General features: G+C 37.7%; 3 protein-coding genes across 4 annotated transcripts in view; 1 reads left to right on the plus strand and 2 right to left on the minus strand.

Moving 5' to 3' along the window:
- APPL1 (adaptor protein, phosphotyrosine interacting with PH domain and leucine zipper 1) overlaps positions 1-5,778 on the plus strand; it is a 31,271-nt gene extending 25,493 nt beyond the window's left edge. Inside the window, exon 22 of one of the 2 annotated variants that reach the window (XM_030500843.2) lies at positions 934-5,778. In XM_030500843.2, coding sequence (XP_030356703.1) covers positions 934-1,083 — 150 coding nt within the window. In that variant the 3' untranslated portion in view covers positions 1,084-5,778. The remainder of the gene's footprint in view (positions 1-933) is intronic. The other variant, XM_030500844.1, reaches the window with a different exon arrangement.
- Positions 5,779-6,998: 1,220 nt separating this feature from the next.
- Positions 6,999-15,478, minus strand: ASB14 (ankyrin repeat and SOCS box containing 14). Its single transcript, XM_030500848.1, has 9 exons — positions 14,987-15,478; positions 14,423-14,473; positions 13,878-14,014; positions 13,623-13,781; positions 11,477-11,722; positions 10,786-10,957; positions 9,306-9,849; positions 8,288-8,441; positions 6,999-7,502 (listed from the first exon to the last, which is right to left on the minus strand). The coding sequence occupies exons 1-9, from the start codon at positions 15,112-15,114 to the stop codon at positions 7,309-7,311; spliced, it is 1,785 nt and encodes a 594-aa protein (XP_030356708.1). The 5' UTR covers positions 15,115-15,478; the 3' UTR covers positions 6,999-7,308.
- A 261-nt stretch (positions 15,479-15,739) lies between these two features.
- DNAH12 (dynein axonemal heavy chain 12) overlaps positions 15,740-25,997 on the minus strand; it is a 71,806-nt gene continuing 61,548 nt past the window's right edge. Inside the window, exons 66-75 of the mRNA XM_030500842.1 lie at positions 25,440-25,580; positions 24,496-24,633; positions 23,364-23,597; positions 22,765-22,950; positions 22,131-22,234; positions 20,790-20,994; positions 20,462-20,599; positions 19,910-20,001; positions 19,562-19,629; positions 15,740-18,419 (exon numbers count right to left, since the gene is read on the minus strand). Of these exons, the coding sequence (XP_030356702.1) occupies positions 18,229-18,419; positions 19,562-19,629; positions 19,910-20,001; positions 20,462-20,599; positions 20,790-20,994; positions 22,131-22,234; positions 22,765-22,950; positions 23,364-23,597; positions 24,496-24,633; positions 25,440-25,580 (1,497 nt within the window). The 3' untranslated portion in view covers positions 15,740-18,228. The remainder of the gene's footprint in view (positions 18,420-19,561; positions 19,630-19,909; positions 20,002-20,461; positions 20,600-20,789; positions 20,995-22,130; positions 22,235-22,764; positions 22,951-23,363; positions 23,598-24,495; positions 24,634-25,439; positions 25,581-25,997) is intronic.

Here is a 25,997-nt window from a genome sequence, read left to right on the forward strand (position 1 = left end):
CAGTATCATATTCTTTAGTACAAGTTCACAGAACATTATGGAATTAATTATTAGAAGTATTTCCTGTGCAGATTTTGTATAATTTTGTATAGTAGTTTTTAAAAAAAGCTCTTCTGAAGAGATAAACCACAAATTGTCTTTATAGGAATACTTAAGAGCAGTGCTTGAAGGAGCATCTATCACAGGCCCAAAATAATTTCATTTGCTGGTGAGGGATCAGATACAGTGAGGAAGGGGCTGCAAAACCCACAGAATCATTTAGTTTGGAAGAGACCTTTAAGATGATTGAGTCCAGCTGTTAACCCAGCATTGCCAAGTCCACCACTAAACCATGTCCCCAAGTGCCACATGTACACATATTTTAATTACCTCCAGTGATGCTGACTCCACCACTTCCCTGGAAGAAATTTCTCCTAATATCCAATCTAAACCTCCCCTGGTGCAACTTGAGGCCATTTCTTCTTGTCCTATTGCTTGTTACTGGGGAGAAGAGACCAGCTACCTCCTCTCTCCATCCTCCTTTCAGGCAGTTGTAGAGAGTGACAAAATCTCCCCTGAGCCTCCTTTTCTCCAGGTTAAACAACTGCACTTCCCTCAGCTGCTCTTCATACGACTTGTACCGACTTCATTGCTTTTCTCCAGACATGCTCCAGCACCTCAGGGTAGATGAAGATACTTGTTCCAACCTGCTGTGGTTTGTGGGTTATAGGTATAGCTGTGGTAATGTGTTAGCTGTTCTAATAATGCCAGGTGTTGAAATGTAAATGTTTTGGGTTTCTATCCAGACTTTTAATTCCCTCTGTCCAGAAAGCTGTCCATTGATCCTATTAAAAGGTAGTTTACAAATCATTAGAATTGTATCCTGTTTCAGTTGTAGACGGCTTTGAAGTAAATACTCTTTTTCTGATTTCCCAACTCTCCTTCTCAAATTAGGACTTAGAGGAGCAAAGCCGGTTGATAGCTGCCTCCAGCAGATCCAACCAGAACAGTGGAGAAGGACAATTTGTAGTCCTTAGCAGTAGCCAGTCGGAAGACAGTGATTTAGGAGAAGACGGAAAGAAGAAGAGAGAATCTGAAGCCTAAGGTTGCCTACTTTATTAAAATTGGAATCATGGATCGATCTGGTGAAATGGCACGAGTTCTACAAGAAGTCAAATGCAGGTGGAGGGTCTGTTGTGTCATATAAAAGACTTCACAATATGTAGACCCTATTATGCCTTGATCATTCTTTCTCAATTAAGTGATTTCCAGTTTCATGTCAGTATAATTTCTCTTCTGTATGCCATATGTAGCATGGTGATGCTACCATGTTTATTGCAAAATCATGTTTTCTCAAGGCTTCTCTGCAGTAAGGAAAAAACGGTGGGGTTTCTTCTCCACTTACCTCTCTGTGCAATTGACTGCTCTGGAAGCAAAACTCAAAACTCTCATTGGACTTCAACAGTACACTGAAATGTGTTCTTTACATTGCAGTGTGGACAACCTTGCTGAAAACAAAAAGGGATGTCTAAATATGACAGTGCTAAGCTTTACCTAACTTGTTGCACATAACTGTTCTTAGATTTAGAAGGAAGAATCCTTAATACCATCAGTGAGATGTGCAGTAGTTCTAGACAGAAGGATCTTATTTTTTGTTGCATATTGCACTGTATGATACTGTCTTGATTTCTTCGGTGAATATAATGCTGAAAGACTTGTTTCACCAGGAGGAAAAAATACTATCAGAGCTAGGTAGAAGCTGATGAGATGCAGTTGCACTTTGCTGCATGAGGAATGTATAAAGCATTCCTTATCAAATGATAAGAATAATGTATATACTCTTGTAGCACAAGTGCCATGTTCTTGGTTTTTCCCCAGTATGTGTAATGAAAAGCTGTAAGCCTTTGAGTTCACTTTTTATAAAACAGTCTTAGAGTTGCAGGAACATCTTGAATTCCATAATTTTAAAAATCTTCTGCATCTGTAAATGCCTTGCCACCAGTGCAGTACATTTACTGAAAAGGAGTTGAGGCTCTCTAAGTCTTTTGATGGAAATTGATTTTGCAAACAGAATGTACTAGCTCTGAAGTAAGGGGCTATGCTAATCCTACATCCTAGAGTCAGTCCTGTAATATGTGTTTCAAAGCAGTATCTGTTTACAGCTTGTAATCTGAACTCCATATTCCATACCCTATGTAATATTTATTTTGTATAGTACTAAATGTGCATTCACCTTTTGCTCCAGAAGAGAAAACTTGTTTGAAGAGAAATATTTATTTTTGCACTAATTACTATATAAATACTAAAATCCAGTGGAACAGAATATATCTCTCTAATAGTGGCATGAAAATAACAAAGTATAGAAAGAGAAGAATATACTTATACTCCAAGTTATAATATAACAGTTATGAGTGTTTTACAGTTCATTGCAGGGCATTTCTGGTGTTCAGGAATGGAAGCAATTTTCAGAATACCTCCCCATCAGCTGGTGATGGCCCAGCCCTTCATAGCTGGAGCTGCTCAGTGCCGATACAGTACAGGAGGAATCTCAGGACCTCTCTGCTCGATGCCTGTAGATGCAGGGAGGGATCAGTGTCCTTGGCCCTCCTCACGCGCTGGAGTGGCCCCGTGCTGGCAGCAGTCTCCTTTCAGTGCAGAAGTTCCTGGCCTCTGGCTCCTGTCACAGGAGATAAGGGGGAGCAGGGCTGCCCTTGCAGCGCTCGGCAGGACTGACGGAGTCCGCTGCAGCAGGAGCAGAGCTCCTGGAGCACCGCAGCCTGGGGAAGGGCTTCAGCAGCTGCAGAAGGGGTCACAGTATCCCTGCCTTGAGAGAGGAGGGGAGGCTGAGTCTCCACGTTCTCTTCCTGAGTCAGTTAGCAACTCCTGCTCCAGTACATTTTTTTGTCCCCAGAGTAGCCTGTCACTTGCAGAAATAGCAGCTTTTGCTGTTGCCCAGTCAGACCAGATGGCATTGCCCTGTGGCCAGATTTGGCTAGCACACTGTCACATGGACCACACACATCTGAGGTGTATGTCTAAAAAAAGAGTGGCATTTTTATTTCGTATATAGTCTTCTGTTGTTTGCTCTCATCCGTAGGACACTTCAAATTCTTGCCAACAAAAATGTACAGAGGCAGCAAACCCAATTTTTTCCCTTTATGTGCCTAAATCTTGGCTTACAGATCATTGCATGGCAGCCACGTTGTGTCTGCAGATCACTCCAGTTCACGTTTCTCTGTTTGTCTGTTGGTTTTCACTTACTGATATTTCTCTTTTCTATCATCAAACAAAATGACAGCATAGCTCTAGGTTACTGGGTCTTACTGTATCTTCCTCAGGTACATGCTGAAGATGAAGTAGTTTTGGAACAGCACAGGAAGAATAGGAAATTGGTGGTCTCCAGTTTCTAGAATGTAGTCACCCAGCCTGTCAGAGCAGGGTGGATTGTGTTGAGTAGTTTAACTGCAGTAGCCTCAGCTCCATATGGAAAAGTGAATAGATTAGCAGTCTCATCAGAAAGCATTTCTGATGTATAGCCTGTTTTGCATTAGCCTTATTGAAGAAATGTCAGAAAATTGAATGGCTGCGTTTTTTCTTGAAACCCACTATTACTATTTTAGACATAAATCTGCCAAGATGATGAAGAAAGCAGGAGAGTAAAGTTGGCAGATGAATTTGCTGTCATATAGGATTTTTCAGATTTAGTAATGCATGATGGAATTACTCCATTTGCATAGATGGAAAGCCTGAAAAGCAATTAAATGTAGTTTCTAAAACTGCATAGGAGTAAAGAGCATTTTGTTTGTGTTGGAGGATTCTCATCCTAACCACTAACAAAAGGGGAAATGATTGAAGAGAGTAAAAGAAAACAGACTGATATGCATGAATGAAATAAAGGGGGGTGGTTTTGCTTATTTAGGAGAGTCTCACTGGTGTAAAATGAGCAAAAAGATTAAAAAGCATTTGGGAGAGTGATGAAAGCTGCAGGAGCAAAAGGCAGGTCAGAAGAGATGAGGAGGTTAAGAGTGGTGGTGCACTGAGTGAGCAGTGGGGTGAGAATTGCTGAGTTTTTGCTTAAGGGGAGGAGCACATGGCTTTTAAGTAGAACCACCTCAAGGCAAAAAATAGCTGCTGAGGTTTTATTCATGGCCTCCTCCCCAAAGTAAAAAACTATTTAGTACCTTATTTCCTGTGAGTTTTAGAACTACAGCATTGGAGAACACTTTTGTTAATTTAAAAGAAAGTGCTTAGGATTTTCCTTGAGAGTATGACTTTTATGATCAACACCTCATGTCCTCCTGGGAACTACTGTGGTAGGATTTTACCACTTGAGCATTTTATTGTTGTAAGTAAATGACTGGTTGGTTTCCTCACCTGTAATTTATTGCTCCTGTTTAATATTGCCTTTTACCTACAGACTGATGTTTCAAGTACTTCCAGCTGAAGCTGTAGTTTGCTTCATGTACATCTACTAGTATTTCAGACACCCCTGAAAATACTCTTTCAAGTACCTGATTTTAAAGTGACTTTGCATTGGTACTGCAGCCACAGTGTTGTTGAGGACTAATTTTTTATGTTGCTAATTGCGATCTTGTAGTTACTGCCACATCTTCCCCCTTAGCTAAGGGGATATCGAGTTTGTTACACTAGGTAAATTTACACGATGCAGACCAAGCAAGTCTTGCAGCCCACTGTTCCAAGCTACATACATTCTTTATGTATGTAATGGCATGGATATATCAAAAGTATGCTTATAGGAATGCATTTTATTGCATTACAGATAATACTCAGCACTCCTCTGTGGCCACTAACAGCTTTCTCCAAGTTTAAATCAAAGACAAGTTAAGAGTCATATGCAGCATAGCCATATATAACTGGTTATGAGCAGGCAGTGTAAACTAATTTGGCTATGATAGTCTGTCATACTTCCTTCATCTGTTTAGGTTTGAAATTGTATGAAGACAATTGACTGTCTAACAATGAAGTAATATTTAAGAGTTAAGGAACGTTCCCCCTCTACAGTGCTGTCACATTTCATCTTTACATAGATGTAAACCCAGAGCTAAAAATTTTGAAACAGCTGAAGCTATTTTTGCAGATACAAATTATGTACATTGATATAAAGAAGCAAATGTGACTGCACGTAAGTTTGAGGTAAAATCTGATCAATTAGTTGCACAGAATTTGGGAGAAGCCAATGGAGAAAACTATGTTATGATATAGTCTCTTGTTATTTCAGAAATAATTCACATAGAGAAAGAAAACCTGCCTCTGCTTAGTGAATTTAGTAGAGATATTGTCTAGTCTAACAGTGAGAGCTGGTATTTTATATTCTTTCTGCTGCTCTATTTTACAGAATATGTTGCAAGTCAATCAGTCTCCGAGGCTTTTCTTTTTAACCCAGCAGTAAGTTGATTTTTCTTTTTTTCCTTGCCACAGTGGTATCTAAGTTGTCATGACAAGAACAAGTCAGTGTGTCATTGTGAATGCACTTGTATTCCTAATGAAGTTTATATTGCAAGCCAAGGATTTTGTAGAATCTTTCAGGTCATTTTTATAATAGAGTGATCAAATCCTTATGATGATGTTCTGGATTGGTCCTGTTCTAGTGAAGTCTAAGTGATTTTTGCAATGTTTGAGACTGACTTGCACACTTTCCCTGAATAGCTGTATTAAAAACCTCCAGTGGCATATTTGTGTCAACTTTGATTGTTGTATAATCTTGGAAACATGGATAGTAAACCTGCTGTGCCAGGGCTTCAGTCAATGTTTTGTTGATTAAATAAAAGTTTAACTATAGGAACTTTCTGGGTGGGATTTGTACTAATGCAAAAACCTCCTGCATTTTTCATAACACTGACTTCCAGGAAGTACCGTTATCGATGACAGGATGTGTTCCCTTCCTCTGCTCAAAGTTTTAACATGCAGTTAATATTGCTCTGTTGTCAAAGTGTATCTCCTTTTAATTCTAACCGTATTAGCCAGATAACCTCAGAGGAAGTTATTGTACATGGGAATGCTGATAACTTATTTTTGCAACAATCAAAAGACTGAACAGTAAAAGAAGAATATTCTTAAACATTGTAGCTGCCTGTTTAGTGCACATGTTGGGGTGGTCACCTGAGAAGGTGTAGCACTCTGCAGAGGTTATAATGGTCAGAATTCACGTGTACAGAGGCTTATATATACCAGCACAACTATTAACATGGGTACTGATACATATCTTCATGGGCTTCGTTAGTTTATTACATGATAAACACCATGTAAAAAGCAAAGGGTCATAACTACATTATGGTTAAATTTGTATTTTATAAGGTTTGTAGATTTTTCTGGGGAAAAGCAGACTTTTGAACTATGTAACTTCTGTGATAAAGATGCATGTATAACTAGAAAAAAATCTATGCTTACTTGATAATGAAGGAATAAATACTACTAATGCCAAGTGTGTTGATAAACTTTTTTTTCTAAAATACAGACTGACAGCTGTATTTTTAGGAAGAAGAGGCTCTGTGTCTGTGTGTACACTGTAAGCCTTCCTAAGACAACTGTGACTGCTGACAGGTAGTGCTCCAAACGCTTACACTCCAACTGCATGAAGAGAAACTCCCAAAATTGCAAGCTTGCCTTTGGCCAGCAGTGCAGGAGGAAAACCTAGTTCTAGCCTAGTTCTAGAGTAATCAAAATAGATGGTGGACGATACACGTTAGTACCTGAGACTGAGCTGCAGAACACACACGTGTCAGAAATAGTGCCTGCTTGTTGTAATGTTGGTATTTTATGCTAGCTGCTGCTAAGCAGAGGTTTCTGTGGCTGTTAATCCCATTTCACTGCTTAGAATGTGGGATCGCTTCCTTGACTGAGGGGAAAAAAAAACCTACTTAAGCTGCTCTGCAGAACTTCACTGTAGAACTTCAAAATAAAATCTGTAGCATAAATGAAAACTTACTTCTTGGCAAGAGAAAGGCAAGAAAAAAAATCCATGGTTAAATTGTTGACCTTTAACTAAACTCTGAGTTTAACCCTGCCGTGGGGGTAGTGTTACCTGTCATGACAGGCTTTAAGTTAGCAGTCACACAAGGCTTGCATTTTGCAGTTCCTTAACTTTCCACACTAAGCATTTAAAATACTATTGCTGTAAATTACAGATAGTTTATATTCCAGTAGATACGTAGAATGTGATCACTAATACTTACATTTTGGGGTTCTCCCCCTTTTCTTCAGGGGGTGAGGGGGGAATGCTGGTATTCCTTAATATACATGGGAGATAAAATCCCAACAGAAAACAGTCTTATCCACGCCAACATTCCCTTCAAAATATAGAACTAATACTTATGTACAGTTGAGGTTGTAGGTGCCTGTGAAGTTTTCCTGTCCATAAAGGTCATATTCCTTGTATAGTACATAGTCTTTCAAGCAGTTTGGCAGTGGAAGGAAGGTTATGAAGACAGGACAACGGAGACGCAACCGGCCCATGCATTTCCGTATCTTCAAACGACAAAGATGCTTCAGAGAGCGAGGATTTGCTAGAAATGAGAAAGTAAGATTGATGTAATTCATTTATTAAATGTTCTTCATTTATTCAATACTCTGCTACCTTTCAAAAGCTTTTTTCCCTATATTGCAGCATATTCACTGCAAATAGGCAGATAAAATGAATGTGACGGTCCCTGGCCAACCAGACCTGTCAGGATCTACTCTTTTTGTCTCAGCCCATACAGCTCCCACTTACATTTACAACCATTGGCAGCTAAATCAATAGATTTTGTTTTTGTCAAGCTGGTTAAATGTAGGTTATTGCAAATTTAAGGAGTAAAGTTTGGGGAATGTACTTTAACCCCGAATAACTGGTGTCATTTTTCTGTCAACCTGAAGAAGCTCCTAAAAGTAGGATTTTGAGTCACTACTTAATCTATGTACAAGCAAAAAGGACATAGAATTAATCTATATTATAATTAAATCACTCCATTAAAAATAGTGCTATCATCTTAAACTTGTTCTATCAACTTGAGGCAGGGGAAAGGGTTTTCTCCCCTTTAAGAGGATTGTGTTGTCTATGTTGTAATCAAAGTTCCCAAGTGCTCTACATAAATTGTGCAGTTACTGTGTTAGACTTCTGAGAGAAACTTAGTTTAAATCCTACACAGGCTGATGTTTAAGAGGTCTCTTACTGTCAAAACATAACTTCTGGCCTAACAAGGGTCAAGAAAAGCACAGTCTGAGGTAAAGAAAACTAAAATACTACCAACAAAAATGGCCCCAGTCCTCAAACAGCTGTTTGTCTTCTCAAACGCAAACATCACATACTTACTCAAAATCAAATTGATGTCTGACCAGAGTTCCTGTTCCTTGAGAACTGCCTCTAGCTTCCAGCAGATTTTAACGTGATCGACGTAATCTAACATTACTCGCACTACTTTCCCAGACAGATGCTTCAGCCATGACAAGGTTATCACTTCACAGAACTGACAGAAATGAAATGTTTAATAGATAGATAACATTCAGCACTCCTGTCAATGACTTACACCTCTGCAGGGCAAGAGCCAATTAAGTAACTTCAGCAGAATGCCAGGAAGAATGAGTGTTCTGTCAGTCAGGGGGGCTTCACAGGTTGTCACAGCTTGCATTAAGCCTCACTAGTACAATCTGAAAATCTGAGAGATGGGTATTTTGTACTAGATCCAAATATGAACTTAGCTACCAAATACACAGTTGCTTAAGTACTTATAAAAGTGTTACTGCTCTGTAAGTGGAATTTAGACTCGTGTCCCAGCAAGCTGAACAGGGGGATGCATCAGCACAATGCCTGCCACACCCCTTATCTTCAGGTTAAAGAAGGGTTTATTAGGTTCAAGTGCACTTTACAGACTGAAAAGCAATGAACTAATGCTCTCAGAACCTCTTAGATTGGTCAAGGTTTATTAATTTCAGCTCAGTGCTTACTGTGCCAGCTCCAGGAGTCCTTACAACAGCCTTCCAGTATTACTGCTATGATATTGGACAACCAGTGAGCCAGCCTGTACGTCCCTGCTTTCAGAGCATGGACAAGACCACCCTGGGGAGCCAATTCTATACTGACCATTAGCATATCATTAGCTACGTTTCCACAAGTCAAAAATAATGTTTATGCTCATTTGCTGTCATGAACGAGGCCGCATGGCAACATCTATTTTATTTTAAAGCCTTGTCTATTCCTATCTTTATGTGTAAGCTGTCTTTCTTACAGTTTCAAAACTTCCTTTTCTGGCACTGCACCAAGTACATTTCCATTTAGTTTTAGGAAGGATATTGGGAGTAAAACAATATTTGAAGCCATCTGATAGACTTACCATTGTATCTTTGATAACAGTCGAAGTCCATCCATCAGTCACGTACTGGGAATGCGAAGTGCCTCCCTGAGGGCAGTCAAAGCAGCGGTGCACATCGTACCCGTAGTTCATCAGCATTCTTAACGTGACTTCATCTTTCAGAGCGTACTGTAGAGCTGATGGAAAATGCGTTGTATTCACTCTGCAGAAGTAATTGACATTTGCCCCATGTCGGAGCAGTAGATTCATTAACTCATAGTTGCCCATCCTCAAGGCTATTTGGAGACAGTTGATGGGATCTTGGTTTGTCAGGGCTCCAGCATTTAACAGCAACTGTGTTGAGCAGATATCCCCGTTGGAAACAGCAAAGTACAATGCGGATTTCCGGTGGTCATCGTAGCCTTTACGAACTCTCTGACCCAGCATAAAATTGGCATCAAAACCAGATTTGAGGAGAAACTCAAGGCACTGAGGGTGTGCTCCTGCTGCTGCCGAGTGAACTGGACTTATCCCGCTTTCTTTGATGGCATCAAAATCAGTAACTGGAACTAGTATTTTTAAGGCTCTGAAGAATTAAAAAAGAAGAGACTCAGAATCTGAAACCTACTGGTTCACCTACCTCCATCTTTGAATTTCTTTCTGTTGCTGGGCTTCAGAATTCATCATGAAAGTATAAAATTGTCTTAATCTTCCAAACCAGTACCATGGCATGCCGTACCTCTGCACCGGCTTTAACTGCTAGTAGTTAAATTGTTAGCCAGCAAGGGATACTGACTTTACACTTATCACACATAAAATACCATGCTATTTTACTAATATTCATGAACAACCCTATTCCTTGCTAGACAAATAATGATTCCTTCTCAACGGAAGCTTTTTGTAAATGTTGAGAGCACAGTGTTATTGCTTAACCTATAGGAATTAGGGAATTAACAGAATACATTATGACATAAATATATATATAATTTAATATAAACACATTTAAATATATTTAATTTATATAAAACAGTCACATAGGAATTAAGAATCCTCAGATTCTTAACCACAATTCAACATTTCCACTATTGAAGACTTGGTTCTCACTTACTGGTTGTGATTTTAGCATAAATATCTTCCAGTAACCTTCCTGTCTTTAAAACAGGGATAACCCTTACCCTCTACATCTAGTTGTTTATTTAATACATTTACCTTCCTGTGATGGGGTGGAGATGAGGCATACCCAAAGAGAGTGAGGGATCCCAAGAACCTCAACATCAGGCTGGACAATGTTACTACTTGTGACAAGTGGGGAAATACTATAGGAATTACGTTCATCCCAGAACGACGAAGATTTTATCCTGACTCACCTCTTGCATTCAGACACAGAAAACTCATATTTACAAGGTAAAAAGAATTCCTTCTACAAAACTACAGATTTGCTGCCTGCTTCAGATATGGTAGAATTAGCAAAATTAGTATTTCTGGTGTCACCATTATTTGATTTTTAAGTATATTAACTCACAGAAAGTGTCCTCTATATGCAGCTCTGTGGATTGGCAAATGACCCGAGTGCTTTGGTACATTGGCATCAGCCCCATATTCTAGTAAAAGACTCAGAGAATCTGGATTTCCTCCTCCTGCTGCTTCAAATAACACAGAAGCACAATCCATTGCCTGTGAAAGAACATCTGCACCTGGAAAGAAGCATCAAGGATTTTCACACTGATCACTGTGAATCTCCAGCAGTAATTAATATCTCTAACCCTCCAATGACACAGTACTGCGAATTCTACATGTTGCTAAACCAACCTACTGAGCTGTAAAACAGAACCACAGAATAGTTGAGGTTGGAAGGGACCTCTGGAGACCGCCCAGTCCAACCCTGTGCTCAAGCAGGGCCAGCTACAGCAGGTTGCCCAGGACAGTGTCCAGTCAGATTTTTAGTATCTCCAAAGATGGACACTCCACAACTTCTCCGAGTGACCTGTTCCAATGTTCAACCACCCTCACAGAAAAAAAGTGTTTTCTTATGTTCAGGCAGAATTTGCCAGGTTTCAGTTGGTGCCTGTTGCCTCTTGTCCTCTTATTGGGCACCACTGACAAGAATCTGACTCGGTCTTTACACCATCCCATCAGATATTTGTAACACTGGCAAGAGAGACCCCCACCCCACGCCTTCTCTTCTTACAACATCCTGTAGAATCAAGTCTCACCTTTTTGCAATAAGAGCTCCATAATTTCTGTATGGCCAGCCTGTGCAGCCAGTGCTAGAGGTGTGAGCCCATATCCACTGCGAGGGTCAGGATCTGCTCCAGAATGAAGGAGAAGCTTTACCAGATCCTTCCTGCCTAGTCTGGCTGCCTCATGTAAAGCAGTCCTCTTGTGGACACACTGCAAATTCACTTTTGCACCAGAATTTATCAACAAGGAAGCAATCTCATACGAATCATGTTTAATTGCTGTAAGACAATAAGGAAAATGTCAGCCCGAATGTTATTCCATACTATTCTATGCACTATGGCTTCTGTTATGCAGCAGCACAGGAAACCTCAAGCTGTTCCTCATAGTGCTATTTATACACTGAGAAATGTCACACTACACTAAAAGGTTTAACTTATCAACAAGTCTGTTCTTTGTTTCCAGGATAACATTAACTATACAAATGAATAATTTTATGGTAATCTCTTTTTTTCTCTCTAATCCCCTGTTGTGTTTGGTAATGCAACAGAATACAACTTCCCTTGCCACTAGACAGGGATCATATAGAGGGGACTTGGTGTGGTCAGGAGCTGGCCTGCTCAGAGAGCTCTATTTAATCTTCATAAGCAGTTACCATAGTATGAAATGAAGTTTAAAATGACTGTGTCACATGCCGCCTTAGCTTAATAAACCTTATCTATCTGTTAAGTCAGAAGGGATCTTAAAAGAGTAATTTACATTGGCTCCAGTGGGTGGAACGAATAGGCAACACTTCCCCCTCCTCCTCTCTTTGATCTTCCAGGCTGTGTGGGGTAGAACAGTGAGTGCCCTTCACCAAGACAGATTAGGTAGAGGAGCTTCATGTGCCACAGCTACTTGAAATACTACTGACAGCACACTATAACCTGTGATACCCCATTATCTGTAACCTACATGGCCGCTTTAAATAAATCCCATAAATCCCCATCTTGGGGGATGGTGCATTTTAATATACTGCACTTCAAAAGTATCTAGGAATTCTCTACATATTTCTAAGCAGCCTTAGTCGAGCAGCGTAATCTAGCCTAGCTAGACTAGAGCTGTCATTTCAAAAGGATGGACATGGGGTCCTACATATGGTTGGTAGGCTTTTCCCTTTCCTTTAATGAAAGTCTTGAAAAGAATACCCTTCCAATATGGACAAACTTAAGAGGTTCATCCAAGAAACTTACAGTGCTCCTTGTACTGTACAAGTTGAAAAACATCTAGGCAAAATATGGTTCTTTATACATCAAGAATTGCGGGGGTTTGTGCATGGACAAATTCAAATGGCATTCACCCTAAGAGTGATACCAGCTGTGGTACCTTCTTCTTCAATTAAAAAAACAAACAAACAAAATCAAAGAGAAGTGAACCAAGAATTTTGGCCTGGCTGGCTGCTTCACTTGTCATACCTGGATTATTCCCAACAATGCCTGAGTAGGGATGAACACTATTTTATGCTCTATATAAGGCAGATAAATCAGACTGGTTTGCTATAATTTTTGAAAACCAGTTACCATGGGTTTTGGAGAAAGAGAAGCTGATGCAATGAAAGAGATGCCATATATGCAGCAAATATTAATGTCTTGTGCCTGCGGACATGAAGAACAGTAGTGGCATGAATTCGGAGGACGTGGTTATCTGGGACCACTGCATAAATGATGCCAAGAAAAGCAGAGGAAGACACTCTGCACTTCATGGAGAAAGCTATTTGATTCTTTGAGGAAAAAGTTGTATGCTCAACCTGAACCTCAAACTCTCTATAGCTGAGGGATAGAAAATGGTAGGCATCTGGAGCTCCCTGCATTGGAACAGACTTTGAGGAAAGATTTTAGCTTCTCTGCTTCCTGTACTTCAGTAGACCAGTAAGGATAATGCTTGAACTAATAAATAATGCTAAGAACTGTGTGATGACAGTCCCTAACTTGGAATTGTCATCTCATTTAAAGTCTTGGTATTGTCTAAGAAAGAGACAGGGACAGACATATTCAATACCAAGATTAACATATTTTGCTCCTTATAGCAAAGTATTTTAGATATTGATTTGAAGTCAAACATGTCAAACTGAAACCTAAAATGTGTAACTACAATCTCACCTCATTTCCCCACCTCTCCACCCCTTCTTTATTAAGTATTCACCTATAACTAAAGGAGAATCTCCCTCTTCATTCTTAACATTGGGGTTGCAGCCATTGAGCAGGAGAAAACAGACATTTTCTACAAAGCAATTTCTTACTGCCACCAATAGAGGTGTTTCCCCTTTTAGAGTGGTCTGTTCCCATGTAACAGCACAGGAGGCTGAAATACAGAAAAGTAGAACACATTTGAAGCGGGATGATTCATCAAACACAACATTGTAAAACTTTTTGGTAGGAAAGCAGAAGGGCTCTGTACCTTTAAAAGTGATTTCAAGGATATTCTTATTTAGCTGTGCTGCAGCTTCATGCACCGGAAGCCAGCCTTGCTGATCTGCTTCTTCAAAAGCAGAACTGTGCTTCACCAGCTTCATCAAGGCCTCTTCTTGGCCTGTGATATTTTATGACAGACAAATATCCCGTCACTCATCACAAAACAAAATTCAGGCAACTAATATATTGAGTGCCATCTATCCCATCAGTGTTTCTAGAATAAACAACTTGTTTTGTCAAGGGTGGTTTACATGAATGGAACAATCAATGAACGATATTGACTCCCAAAGCATTTTGAATTATACATTGAAAAAACTTACTTATAATAGTATGACTAAAGTAGCTCAAATACAATTCTCTCATGAGCAATAATGTGGAACAGGTGCTCTAGTGAAACTATAGGAAAATTATTTATGTAGCCAAAAGTAAAGTTAAACTGATTTAACAGGGATGAGACTGACCTCAACAATGCAATACTCAAGTAATTCCTAGGGGTATAGGCTTAGTGTGGTGTATTTGTACTTAACTGCCCGAATTGCTGCAATTATCTTTCCATGTTCTTTACTTGTAACACACTGGAAACTGCATAAACAGAAAAAAAAAAAGAAGTAAAAATTAACATGAATTCAGGATATAATTATACCTTACTTTAAATACTCAAGTCTAGATTACATGTTAGATTTCTGTAAGTTATACATGTTTTTTCGGGTTTTAATGTATTAAAACATTTATTTTATTGGTCTCCCCCTGCCACTATAAATATTGGATTTTTCACACAAAATCTAACAATACTTAAATGAGAAGCTACCATACCAATGTATTTCTATATTGTGTACTTATCTTCTTCATAAAGCTTGCACTCATTTAGGTATTGATGTAAAACATCACCTGAAAGTTTCATACATTCCATATTTTTGAGGAGAGGGGAATACTTTTTCAGGGAGAACTCAGAACAAGTGAGCTACCAGTGGTTTCCAGTACCCATGAGGCAAGGTCAGAGCAATACAACATATGGAGTCACAAAGGAAAATAAGGTTACTACATGCTTATAACGATGCCAAGAAAACACTCAAAATAGAAGTAATAACTTACAACCTTTCATCCTCTGTTGTGCTGCCACTTGCTTCAATTTTATGCCTATCTCGTAAGCTTTCCTGAATAGCTTGTTGGGTTGGGATTTCATCTTCAGAATCATCATCGAATATACACATAGAATTATACATGGCAAATCTGCACAACCTGGATCACTTTTCATAGGGAAACACTGCTTTTTAATTGGAAGCAGATGTTAAATCTTCAGGGTAAATCTGGAGTAATAGAAATAGCAATCACAGTTTAAGTATCAAGAGAAATGAAACATAGTTTAAAATAAATTAACAGAACTTCTCCCTCTCAAGGTCCAGCCTTCTCCTGAGTATTTAAGTTTGTGCTGCAAAGAGTTATTCTATTTATAACAGATAAAGGTTTTCTATTCCAATGGGATGTGCTAGCTTTTGCCTCTGTTCCCCAGGCTGAACATACAGAATAGCTACTTGTTCTGGCATTACTTACGAGAAAGCAGCAAAAATAAGTAAAACTCAGTTTCCAGATAAATAGTCATTCCCTCTTAAATGCTTTAGACACTCAATATCATCACAATTGTGCTCTAATGTTTCCTTAGTAGAAAAACTAAGGACCGGGGAGGGAAGAGAGGGGGGAGTGAGCGAGCGGCTGCGTGGTTCTGAGTTACCGGCTGGGCTTAAACCACGACAATATGCAATAAGACTTGGGATGTTTTTCCAGTTTGTTCACAGAGGGCCTGGAAGTGAAGGGCAAGTAAAGGACACACATTTAAAGTAACACAAGTTATTATTTTAAATAATAACTTTTATTCAAATTGTTTCAACAAAGATGTTAAGACTGTGTCTCGCAGTCAGGAAAGTATCGCAGATTTGTGTTATGTGCATCAGCCTCCCAGCTGATAGGGATATTTGTAAGGGATATATATAAAAAATACTGCAGCAGTATATATCCAAATACAGGCAGAAATAAAACACACTGGTATAACCACGAGGGAGTTAATAATAATAATAATAAAAACAAAACAAAACAAAAACAACCTAAAAAGAAAAGCTTCAGAATAGCATTAGTTAAAAAAAAAAGTTTGCTAAATTGAAAGAGTTCAATTTAAAATATTTTTTTAACCCTTTTAACGTTGTAATGAACAATGGAGCATAGAAATAAATCCAACTGATACTATCTGTTAAGTCTAAATGTTAAAACGTAAGAAGAAATCATAAAAATTAACTATGAAATCAATCATTAAATAGTACCAGTGTACCAAGAGTACACTGTTCTATGCATTAGCAGTCACACTGTTCTTTTGTATATTCACCTACATGCATACATGCACATACAGAGACTAAAATCACAGATGTTCTGTTGAACTCAAACCTCTCATCTGTTTTACCTTTACACAACATCCACCTCTGTCTTTCAAGAGAGTTGGCCTGAAAAAAACAACAAAAAATACAGGGAAAAAAAGTAAAAGAAACTGAATATGGAAAACTGAAAGCAAATAGATAAATTAGCAAAATGAATGAGCACAGCAAAATGAAGGAAGTTGTCAACATGCCACTTAAAAAGCTTAGAATAATTCTAGAAACAACTTAAAGTTGAGCAGCAGTAATTCACAGCAAACCTGCATTATTGAATTTGTTACCTGACCCACCTATATGACTGCAAGGCCTTGCTCTGTAATTGCACATGTAGCAAAAAGAGAAATCTATTAACAAAACGTACAGACAAGTAACTGTTAGTATTTGATTATTCCTACAGTACAATCAATAAATGAACATTTTAAATCTAGACTACTTCTTTTTTGTAAAATGACTGGTAATTTTCCTATTAATTGAGAAAATACACTGATTTTCCTTACCTTCTGAAAGAGCGAAGACCTTACACTTTGACGAAGTGATTATTAAGTTGAAAGTGATATTTTCAGGACTGAAAATGATCTCAGTAGAGCCCATGTCCATTAATAGCTCACTATAAATACCCGATCATAAGATACTCTGGGACTTTCTCTATGTTTCTTTCATATGGGTTAGTTAGGTTTAATAATGTGACCTGACAAATCATGTCAGCAAACCAAGGAACTACAAGACTGGTTTCTTTGTAAAAATATTCTTGTTAAAAGCTTTTGGAATGAGAAATTGAGAACTGCAAGTAGTAGCTAGTACATTATGGGAAGAAAATTCTTCAGTGCTTTCCTAAGAGAGTAAACTGAAGATACTCTTGTAAGTAAGGTCCTAACAGTAAGACAGCATAAAAAGAAAAACTAAACCCAATAAAAGAAAACATAAACAAGCAAAATCAAACAAGAACTCTACTAAAACGTACTATGTTTTTCTGACTGCTTAACATCAATTCACATATTAATATAAATAGAAAAACAAACAAAAGATAAATATAGAGTCTTTAAAGGGAAAAGCACAGTTTCAGTAAAACAGACCTATGCTGAAAACTCATGCCAGTGTAACACACAACAAACAGGGAAGTGAAGCCTAGATGCCTAGTCAGTTAGTGAGTGTAGGACGGAATGAGACTTTCTCGTGCTTAATTTACTGCTACTGTGTTTTATGGAGGGATGCTTACAAAGCAATAATGATGGTTGTGTCTGTATGCAACAGTTCTTTGCTAGAGGAGATCTAGGAAGAATGCTTGAGTATTTTTTCTGTTTATTTTTTTTATTTTAAAGAAAACAAAAGTGCAGAATCAGTGAAGGAATAGAAAGTGGCCTGCCTCTCTGGAGCAATAGATAACATTTTAGCACCTACATAACATAACATAAACAGATAACATCTTAGCACCTACTACAGGTTGTTAAACAGTTTCTTACACTGCAATCTTTGCTGTTGCTATGACAGAACATAGGCTATATATAAATCCAGACTGAAAACTCCAAACTTACTACCTACTAGCTTTCCACTGGCATGAGTCAGTGCTCTTAATGCTTCAAGTTCATCAACTACAATGTTTCTCTCTGAAAGTGCAGACCAGTTTCACCTTCCATTAAGATGTACTTTGTGATATTGAAATAATGCATAAAATTGATGTTTACACATTAATAAGACTACTAATGGCTAAAATCCTAGCTGTATCTTTTATAGATTGTAAAGATGCTAACAATAACACATAGTTATTTAAGACACAATAGTGAGGATCAGAAAATATCTGCATGCCTTCCTATAACATAAAAAAGTCAGGATGTTTCTTTTACACAGTATGTTCCACTTCCTCTGTAAGCCAACAAAAAGATCGGGATCTTGTGAAGTCTGTATCTGAACTGTCCAAAGTTAGTCATCCAGCTGGCAGAGCAATGCAACACCTCGCTTGATCCAGTGTTGTACTGCTTTATCCGTGTTAAGCGTCAAAGCGATGACGAAGTTAGTAGAATGCCCAGTAGTAGATAAGACTCCTTTGCGCTCACTTGTCTTGTAGAGTGGGCAAACATATGCATTAGATTTCTTTATTTCCGATTTTACAGCTTCAAAAAAACCCCAAAATAACAAATTACATTCAGAAGATCTATTGATAGAAACATAATCTACATACAAATATTAAGTATTTACGGGAATATCCTTAAAGCTAAATAAAAATGCAAAATGGTTTTGTAAGTAATCAAATAAAATTATCTGGCTTTTTTTTCCTGTGTTTTCTTGAGTGGTTTGTTTTTAAATCCAAGTAATTTAACTACAATTTGTTTTCAAGACCCTGTGCCTTTCTGTGATTCTACCAGCCTGATAATCATTCAAACGCACTTTAAAATCTGAACAGTTACACAGTTAAAGCACAGCTCATACACAAGCTTTTAACAGCTCCACAAGAATTCTGGTCCAGCAGCCACAGAATCTAATTGCAATTCAAGGCTCCCTGAGATCTAAGGACACAACTCTGCAGGAACTCTTTGCATGCCTAGACTGCTTACATGCAACTTGTACAAAGGCTAAAATCATTCCTGTCTGAACAGATTCACGCAACCTCAAGAGAAAGCACAGGCAGAAAAAGTGGAAACTTTTTAAGACTACCTTTGTAAGACTACCTGTTAGCTAATAACATCTGAGTAGCAACAGTTGCAGGAGAAACTCCTGCTTAAATGAAGAAATAAAAACAGGTATTTACTGCTTCCAGTCAAAGAAAACAAGAGGTATGGAAAATATCTTACTGGCATGACAGACAGCTAGCATACCAGCTAAAAATAACCTGAGCAAACCTCGCTAAATCATGTGAGGTAAAACACTTAGTCTCTGTAAGTTAAAAGTTCTCTTCCACTTGAGCCAGGAATTCAAGCACCATGTGCTTTCCCACCCAACTTAACTTCTGGTTGTAAAACAGATTGGGCAGCACCTAAATATATTTATAAAAAATTCATTTAACTAGTCCTTTTGTCTAATTGATAAGTGTACGCATCTGCGGGGAGAGGGTCTGGCTCAGATGTTGCTCAGAAGAGATGAGACTGAGTCAAGCTGTCAAACCCAGTTTTTGATGTAAAAGTCATAGGTCAGATGCACATGGTTTCTGTGCACATTTGGGTACTCTGGTGAGGGCAGGAGCACTGATCTGCAAAAAAGGAATTCCCTGTTGCAATTTCTTATTGAATCGCTCATGCTTCAGAGAAATTATACTCACTTGGCTTTATCCAAATGATTGGCATTGCATCAAAGAGCAATTTGGGATACTGCTCAGCTAACATTCCCCTGGTGAGAGAAAGCAATAAAGTAATTATTCATGGCTTGATGTTAAACCACAGGTGGGTTTGGAGTGTGCTTTTTGGTTGTTGCTTGCTTGTTTTGGTTTTTTTCTTCCCTATTATTCATGCATGAAAGAGTATTTCATTTAGTGTGTTATTTCAATAATAGGAAACATACCACTTAAAATATTAAACAAATCTTGTTTAATCTTGTTTAATCTTGTTAAACAAATCTTGAGCACCTACGAAAGCTTTCCAGAACCATAGTAAAATACTTTATTACTGACTTGGTCCTGTCCCAGCGAGCTCCGTCTAAAAATAATCCATGGATATAAACACCATCTTCTGGTGGAGTATCAGCAGTATCCTGAGGAATAACCTACAAAAAGTAAGTGTTGCGTGTTATTAAACTTTCACAGCTGTTTGCTTTTTGGGGTATTATGCCTATAGCCAATTTTCAGATCACTCCAAAATGAGAACACAGTAATACCTTCCTTTCAGTACTACTTTTATACAAACCTATAAAATAGCAGATTTCTGGGGGCTTGTTAATTAGCTTTATTGTAGGTTATAAAATAAAGCTTTAATCACACAGACAAATATGTACCCTATAGGCTGTTTTCTCGAGTGGAGGTCCAGGTCCAATAATAGAACTACTTTTAATACACCTCTTTTACAGATGTTATTTAACATGCATACCTTACCAAAGGATTAAATGTATGTCTTCAAATGGCAGTGAGTTAGTTGCAAAATGAACCTTCCAGTCAGGAATTACTTATTATGTCTCACTGCAACATCAGGACTCATAAATAAAATATGCATTTATAATTTCTCTCTACCTGAAATTCATATCCCAGAAGGTCAATAGGGATCTTATGCTTCCTAGCATAGTTTTGCATAGCTCCAGTTAAGAAAGCTTGAGTAAAATAGAATCCTGACAGCCAAAAAACCACGGGCTTCCCTAATTCGTACCAATCCTGGAAAGAGGAAAATGACACATTCAGTAATCAGAGACAAATCCCATATTATTTGACCATTTTCTACATAACTGTACTCTGAAAATGCTAGCAAGTCTATCACTCCTTCCCCAGTACTCCTTTAATGCAAAGGACCAAGTACATGAACAAGTAAATGAAAGCATTGGTAGTACTGCCTCTTGTTCCTTACCTGTAAAAATCTCACCCTTTCTAGAAAATCTACAATATAGCTCCCTAGTGGTTTTAGACTTGGGTATGAATGGTTTGCCCACTTCTCAGGAACTCTTCCAATGAGTAGACTGCTACACAGAGCCTCCAGTTCAGCATCCATAACAACCAGTCCTTTAATGGCTTTCTTCAGGTTAATGAGCGTAACACGAATAGTTCGGATTAAACTAGAATTAAAAAAATAAAACAAAAATCTCACACATTTTGCTTGATTTGTAAAACATGACACCCTCACTGGGAACGAAAAAAAACCAAAAACTGCATTATGGAACCATCTACAGAACCTGTACAGCTGCTACATAACTGCAAAATTAACCACATCCATAAAGTCGTGGATTTGTGCCAATTTATTTAAGACTAGGAACAGTTTAATAAATCATTTTGTTATCTCTGATATACTCTGTATTGTTTGGTAAGAAAATAAATTTGGAATTCCAAATGTATACACCTCTACTAGATGAAGAAAAAAGATTTAGATTACAAAAGAAGAGATGAGGAGAGTCTGCAAAACAGGCAAAACTTGAAGACTGAAGGCCAGGGAGCAGTATTGAAAGTTTGGGTGAAAAGGAAGTGGGACACATGAAGAGACAAATAGAAAATGAGGGGGACAGAAAAACAGGAAAGAAAGAATGGAGGAGCAGGTAAGGGTAAGAAAGAAAATAAGGAAACAAAGTCAAAAGATGCACTGGGGACCCAAAGAGAAAAATAAAAGTGATTATAGGTTTGTAATCTTAGGAGAATAATTGTGAAAATAAGGTAGAGGAATAAAGGCATCAGGAAAGGGAAAAAAAAGAGGAAAATTTTAAAACAGAAACATATGAGACAATAAAGAAATAAGCAGAAATATTTCCAACTATCACAGAAAAGGTTTCATAAACTAGAACTGTGTGTGCATTACAGTTTCTAACCTCTTTATCCTGCAGGTCAGAAATACAGAGAAAATAAAACATAACTGAAGATAGAGATGGGGGAAGAGAAAGTGAAGTTAAAAAGAAAAGAACATAAAAATATTGTTCACATTCTCTTTTCCAAGTGCCTCCTCAGACTCCCTCCTTTATCATGTATTTTATTCTTTCAGTTCACTTTGCCACTAGATCATTTTTCCTGCCACCTATACAACATTCTGACTCTCTACAAGGGGTAACAGTGCTTGGACTGCAGATATTACTGCAGACAATTAGAAGGGAACAAAGTAAATAAAGTATTTCATACACCACGGAGTTTACAGTGTCTGATTTGCAGGACAACATTTTCTGCAAACGGAATTATTTCAGTTACATGTAATAAAATATATTCCCCTTACTTGTTAAATCTTTCCATTTCTTGCACCAACACAGTGTTCATACTTTCTTCATATCTCACAGGATATTTATTCAGGCAACTTTCAATGTCAAAATCATTTGGAAGCTGTAAATGACAACATACTTGGAACTCATTCCATGTATCATCATGCATTGGAATTACATTAAAAGTGTACAGATGTGAAAAATTGCACAGTAATAGATACCATTCAACTTCCTGATGAGTATCCTATCAATGCACTATTTAATAGTTTATTCTGAAAAAAACAAATATTTTTTTTTTAAAGTAATATTTATCTTTTTAAAACCACCTGGAATTTTTCATACCATGCAAAGTTATAATACATTTCAATTTTATTAATTTTAAACTTGTTGACATGAATGAATCAACTTCTTCCAAGTTGCATTTGCTCTGTTTTCTCTCTCTGTCCCTTATCTTATCTATTTAATAACACTTCTTTCAACCAAAATATAGCTGTGGTCTATTACAGCCACTAAGTTCTTACTTTTATACTGCACTAAATTCCTCCCAGGAGGCTTTTTCTCCTACATGAAATGAACCTGACACTGGGATTCTAGTTAAAGAATTTCTGCTTTGTAAAAAGATACATTGCAGTCATTGGTATAACACAATACCTTGTTGAGAATATCATCTGCAATTTCATAGAGAGTGCTGTCACCACCTCCAGAAGTTCCCTGAGTGCCTTTTCCTTGTGTTAACAGCAGAGATTCAAAGAGGATCTTAGTTTGCTGAAGGTCTTTTGAAATATCCACGTTTTCATGCAAACCAAATACCTCTGGATGCTGACTAAAGGGAAGATGCTAGGGAAAAATAAACATTTGCATGAGATAAAGCAGCATACTGGGAATCAGATCCAAGGCCTCTTTAAGAAGCCAAGTGAAAAACTACCACTGACTTCAGCTGAAGGTGGATAAGGACCTTAGGGGTAGGCATTTGCAGACAGTACTACTGGTGACAGAGTCATCACCTCACTTACAGAAAGCCATTTCCAATAAATGCTGTGCTAGGACTGTCTATGTACTTACTGATTCCCTCTCCCCTCAGAAGCATTCTAGATCATAGCAAGGATCACACAAGGATGTTAGGCAAGAAGCCAAGCACAGTTTAATCTGCTGCAAAACTACCTTTTTAATGCAGAGAAGCCTTTAAGGATTGCTTTCTTAGCTCATTATCATTATAACATATAATCCAAAATCTTGTTGCTACATTTTACCTTAATAAACTCAATGTAGTCCTCATATGTGCCTTTTGGTGGAGCAAAATACTGGCCACTGGGAGAAAAAGTGTAACGAGGATTTTCAATTATATCTGGGTTATAGAAGTCATCCAGCATTGTCAGCAGCAAACGTCTGTCCCAGTCATCTGTCACTCGACCTCCATAGTTGCACTCACCAGTTAGGTAAGATATAGCTTCAAAAGGAACTTCGCTATATTCATTTATGAATAACTGAAACAGAAGACATGAGTAATTCTAGAGACTTGAAATATCTGCAGAACAACAGTGTGACCTACAGAGTAAAGGGCTGGAAGCAATTGTGCACGCAAAACTGCAGTGTATGGGTGTTTCTCCCTTCGTGTTGGAAATTCAAATTCTGAAATCTGTTTTCAGGTAAAAATTATTGTTCTAAATACAGAGAAGTTACTACTAAAAGCCTCTTATGAATATCCATATTAGTAAGTGATCCAAGTAATTCTTGAATTATTTACAAGTGGAGTGTTTCTCCAGTCTAAACGTCCTAGATGGCTGCTTTTCTGTGTCATAAAGAAACATGCAATTCACATAATTTTTCTTCCATCTTCAGAACTCTCTGATCTCTCTCATTAGCTTCTCAGTAACTTTCCAAGTGTTCAGCCTCAGCTTCTGTAATTCACAGTTTTAGCTCTCCTGACTTTTCTACACAGGGCATGCATTAGACTCAAGGCCAAGTAGTGTTCAGTGTTTCATTTTAGGGAAGAAGAATAGTCTGAGATTCTGTTTAATTAACAATATATAAGCAAAAAAAATCCATCCTACTACTGACGAAACCTGCCATAACAGGTGACTGTCACTGACATGGTGTTACTTAAAGAACAGTGAGCCCTTTTACATGACAACTTCAACTCTCATCATACTCATATATATTCATTATATTCCATACATCTGTATGGATCTAAATATCATGAAGAACAATTTCAAATTTTATTTCATTTGCTATTTTGAAAATATTTATATGACTGACATTCCTTGCCTTTGTAGCTGAAGTCATGAAAAGCTGTGAACGTTTGATGTAACTTAAAAGCATTGCTCCTTTTGCCCAGCTATGCTTCACAAGATCAGAGCTAAAGGGAGCCACAGATGATTTTACCTGCAGCTGTCTGATGCTGATTCGCAAGTCTGATTCATTAAATCCATAGGGTATATTCCAACCAAGAGGCCCAAATTTTCTTCTCTCCTGAACAAGAGCATGGAAAAAACAAACTCCAAAGAGCAGTTTCTCCCATACCTTTGGGAAAAATGAAACAAAAAAGTATGATTAACTAGCCTATATGCTCATGCTAGTCTATAACTTGTATAGAGAACACATCATTTGCTTACCACTCTCCATCTAGGGTACAAATACAGACAACTATTAAGTATGCTGTGGTTATTTGACTTGGAAACAAATATGAACACAGTTGCCACATTTGCAAGCACATTTAGGTAGCTCCTCAAGTAAGGTTACACAAGATTTTTCTCTTCCTCCATGTAAAGGGCAGCTGACTTCATAAGAATTCAAATAGCACCAGATATTTATTTATAAGACTCATTAGGCAAACATCAAATACAGATGTATTTAATATAAGTCCTTAGATGCATCCACTTACACCTGTGTATATTGATTACCATACACCTATTTCTAAGTAATCCCTCTTTTTTTCAACTCTTTCACAAGTAATGCTTAGCTAAGTGGTTCATCGCCAGTAAGACATATGGGCACTGCAGTACTGGTCCCTGGTAGCAGGAAAAGATCTCAGTGTTTACCATGTCAATAACGATAGGTATGCCCTACTAAGGAATGTTCAGGTTTTATGTACTTTGTGTAAATACATTTGTATTTTAATAAAGTCTAAGAAACCATTTTAAATATTTCCACATTAGATTAGTTGGAAGAGTAATTCTCAACTAATCCACTTTATCATTGTAAAACCTAAACTCACAACCATAGAAAAAATTTTAGCTTATAATATTCACTGGACACAAATCTGTGTCCTTTATACCTGTGGATAAAAAGAAAGAAAGAATAAAACTGTCAAGAGATAGGCATATTACCAGCTCCTTTTCAGGGCACCCAGCGAAGAATGCAGGATCAGAAATGGGATCAGAAAGAAATGACTGAAGTAGGTTTAACCGAAGACCAGTAGGAGGTTCATTTGTCATCTTTACTCCATTCTGCAGAATGGTTACTGGAAACTAGAAATAAAAAATAGCAAAATTGCGTTCAGAAAGTGTGGAATAGATGCTATATTGTTATAACATGTTTGTTATATTAACAATTATCGGTAAGAAATTACATTTTAAACATTGACAGCTATCAAAAAAATTCTCAAAGGCATCAAGAAATAAGACCTTACTGTAAACAATAAGCTTATGTTTTGAAATGTTTTCTTGGTATTCAACACCTTATGAATGAAATGCAAAATTGAATTGTTTAATTTATGTGAACGAAAACCTTGGTGACACCAAAAAAACTTCTTAATTATATATGCTGGCAAAAGGCAGTTCCATTCAGTAGTACACAAAATATCACAGCTCACAATATCAAAATATTACAAAGGAATATTATTATGTATATATTAAGGATATTATGTACATATTTATTTTTAAAAT

The sequence above is a fragment of the Strigops habroptila genome, chromosome 11 (genome assembly GCF_004027225.2).
Source record: "Strigops habroptila isolate Jane chromosome 11, bStrHab1.2.pri, whole genome shotgun sequence".
Classification (NCBI taxonomy): Eukaryota; Metazoa; Chordata; class Aves; order Psittaciformes; family Psittacidae; genus Strigops; species Strigops habroptila.